This window comes from Octopus bimaculoides, chromosome 9, assembly GCF_001194135.2.
Source record: "Octopus bimaculoides isolate UCB-OBI-ISO-001 chromosome 9, ASM119413v2, whole genome shotgun sequence".
Classification (NCBI taxonomy): Eukaryota; Metazoa; Mollusca; class Cephalopoda; order Octopoda; family Octopodidae; genus Octopus; species Octopus bimaculoides.
In genome coordinates, this window is record NC_068989.1 from 86,207,616 (window position 1) to 86,210,773 (window position 3,158).

Genomic DNA, 3,158 nt, shown 5'->3' on the forward strand with positions numbered 1-3,158 from the left:
CTATCTATCTATCTATCTATCTATCTATCTATCTATCTATATATCTGCCTGTCTGTTTATCTATCTATCTATCTATCTATCTATCTATCTATCTATCTATCTATCTATCTATCTGCCTGTCTGTTTATCTATCTATCTATCTATCTATCTATCTATCTATCTATCTATCTATCTATCTATCTATCTATCTATCTATCTATTGCGACAAACACGTGCGCACGCACGCACACACAACACAACACACACACACACAATGTCACGAAAACATACACAAATGTATATCTGGCTCTTAACTTTGTGTTTTTCTTTTTCAGATTGAGTTAAACCGATTAAATGAATCCAGCGAAGAGATTAACAAATTAGAGAATGACCTGGATGTAAGTCAAGCCTTCTCTCATCTTGAGTGTGAGCGTGAATGTGAGTGTGGATGTATACTTGAGTGTGTGTAAGATCGACCGAAGAGACCAACGGAATGCAGTAAGACTTTGATGCAAGTGGTGCTCATCTCGCTTGTGAGTGTGAGTATGGGTGTAAGCATGCACTTGAGTTTGTGTATACAGGTCGTTGTCGACTTACGACCGATCGACTTTACGACGATTGGCGCGCCAGCTCCCGGCAGCCATAATATATAGCTCAGTTGAAATCTAATGGGTTTAATTTCTTAGAAATTAACCTGTCTACGGGTGACGCCAGCTAACAAACGCTTACCCTTGGTTTGGTTTTCGATCGCCACTGTGGTTAACCTAAATGTTGGATGAATATCCTGTCGCGGAGACATCGTGGCAGCCTCGTATTTGTTTATTAGAAGACTGTTTGAGACTCCGAACAAATAACATTGTTGTAGTACAATACAGAATGTTGTGTGTGACTTTTACCTGAGAATGTACGTTAATAATGTGAAAATATAAAACACAGCTATGTAGGCCTATAGACCAACTTACGACCAAATCGACTCACGACCAGTCTGTCGGAACCAAATGTGGTCGTAAGTCGACGACGACCTGTAATCCAGCAATGATAGGATTAACAGACTGGAGAATGTATTGGATACAAGTGGATCTTTCTCTTATTTCTCTTATTTTTCAAGTAGATGTGCATGAGTGTAGGTACCCTTAAGTGTACTTACTCTAGTATACCTGAGTGTATGTGAATTGGCATGCTTGAGAGTATACCTCTGTGTATGAAGAGATTGGGGGTGGGCATGGACGGAAGGGCAGCATTCTCTTGTTTGTGTGTGTGAGTGTCAGTCCATTGAATGTCTGTTTGATCCAGTGAAGCTATTAGCAGACTGAAGAATGACTTGGATTTGAGTGGCACTTTCTGCTATCTTGAGTGTTATTATTATTATTATTATTATTATTATTGTTATTATTATTATTATTATTATTATTATTATTATTATTATTATTATTATTTAATGTTTTGGTTCTTTTTTCTATTAGAAAGCCCGTTCCAACTACCAAAACATATTATCCAACCGAACACACGAACTGGACCAACTCTCGGCACACATCCGCAAGAGCATCTCACTGTCACGTGCTTACTACGAGAAGAAAGAAATTTCGAAATGCGTCCAGGAAGAGACACTTCGAGCGGCTCGCCATTTCCAGACGGCCAATAGTATTTACCAGGCAGCCAAAGAAACGATCTTGCTAGCAGAAGAGAAACTTTTGCAAGAGAATTCTGATGAGTGTCACACCTCAGAATTGTCTTCTTCAACTCAGGAAGCATTAAACCATGCTATTATTCGGGTATGTTATTTTGGATGTTCACTTAAAGCATACTTCTATCTCGGGTGGGCCATAATGTTAATAATAATATTAAACACACGCGCTGGTTCTATTTCACTTCTTTTATTATTGTTGAATTAGTTAATATCTAACCAATTAGCTAATCGATTGTTTGATTAGTCATTCAGTCAATCAGTCAATCAGCAAGCTTTATCAAAGTCTTTTCATTGAAAAACCCTCTTTTGTGGGAGGGGATGAGTCGATTACATCGACCCCAGTTTTCAACTGGTACTTATTTTATCGACCCCGAAAGGATGAAAGATAAAGTCAACCTCGATGGCATTTGAATTCAGAACGTAGCGACGGGCGAAATACCGCTAAGCATTTCGTCCGGCGCGCTAACACTTCTACTAGTTCGGCGTGCTAACACTTCCGCCAGTTCGGCGCCTTAATAATAATAATATTAATAATAATAATAATAATAATAATAATAATAATAATAATAATAATAATAATAATAATATTTCCAAGGGCCAGCTTTGTCACATTCTTCCTGAGAATCTACGTTAAGAGTACTCGTGTTTGTGGAGTGCTCAGCCACTTGCAAGTTAAATTCACGAGCAGGCTGTTCCGTTGATAGGACCAGCTGAAACACTCACCGTCGTAACTGACGGAATACTGGTTAACATCGATTTATCATCTGTTTGACATATGTTTATGGCATCTGTTTAGCGTATCTCATAACTTTCTATTATCATCCTTTTGGAAATATACTAAAATAATGTCAATAGCGTCGTACTAACATCTTTTTTTAACCACATAGACCAGATGTCTTTTTGATATATATCTTTATTTTGTGACGTTCCGTCTGACATCTGCTTGATATCGTTCTGGTAATATGTTAGCCGTGCTCCGACATCTGTTTGATATTTGTCTGATATCTCTGTTTGACAAATCTTTCTCTTATATTTCAGTTAATGGAAGCGGAAAGAGAGAAACGCAAACGTGAAGAAGAGCATCACCGCACAGCGTCCATTTGTTCTGAACTGGAGGTTACCATTAAGAAATACGAACGTCTCTACACTAAAGCTATCGCCAAATCCAGGTAACATTGTTCTCCACCTCTTTGTTGTCGTCGTCATCATCATCATCGTTATATCATTAGCATTGTCATCGTCGTCATCCTCTACGTCATCGCCATCATCATCACTATTATTATTATTATTATTATTATTATTATTATTATTATTATTATTATTATTATTATTATTATTATTATTGTTATTATTATTATTATTATTATTATTATTATTATCATCATTATTATTATTATTATTATTATTATTATTATTATTATTATTATTATCGTTATTATTATTGTTATTGTTATTATTATTATTATTATTATTATTATTATTATTATTATTA

The 3,158-nt window shown here is 35.9% G+C and overlaps 1 protein-coding gene across 1 annotated transcript in view; it reads left to right on the forward strand.

Annotated features, from left to right (window-relative positions):
- The window catches only part of LOC106882753 (SH3 domain-binding protein 5-like), a 19,105-nt gene that overhangs the window by 13,769 nt on the left and 2,178 nt on the right, over nucleotides 1–3,158 (forward strand). The window contains exons 2-4 of the mRNA XM_052970943.1: nucleotides 315–377; nucleotides 1,443–1,751; nucleotides 2,705–2,835. Of these exons, the coding sequence (XP_052826903.1) occupies nucleotides 315–377; nucleotides 1,443–1,751; nucleotides 2,705–2,835 (503 nt within the window). The remainder of the gene's footprint in view (nucleotides 1–314; nucleotides 378–1,442; nucleotides 1,752–2,704; nucleotides 2,836–3,158) is intronic.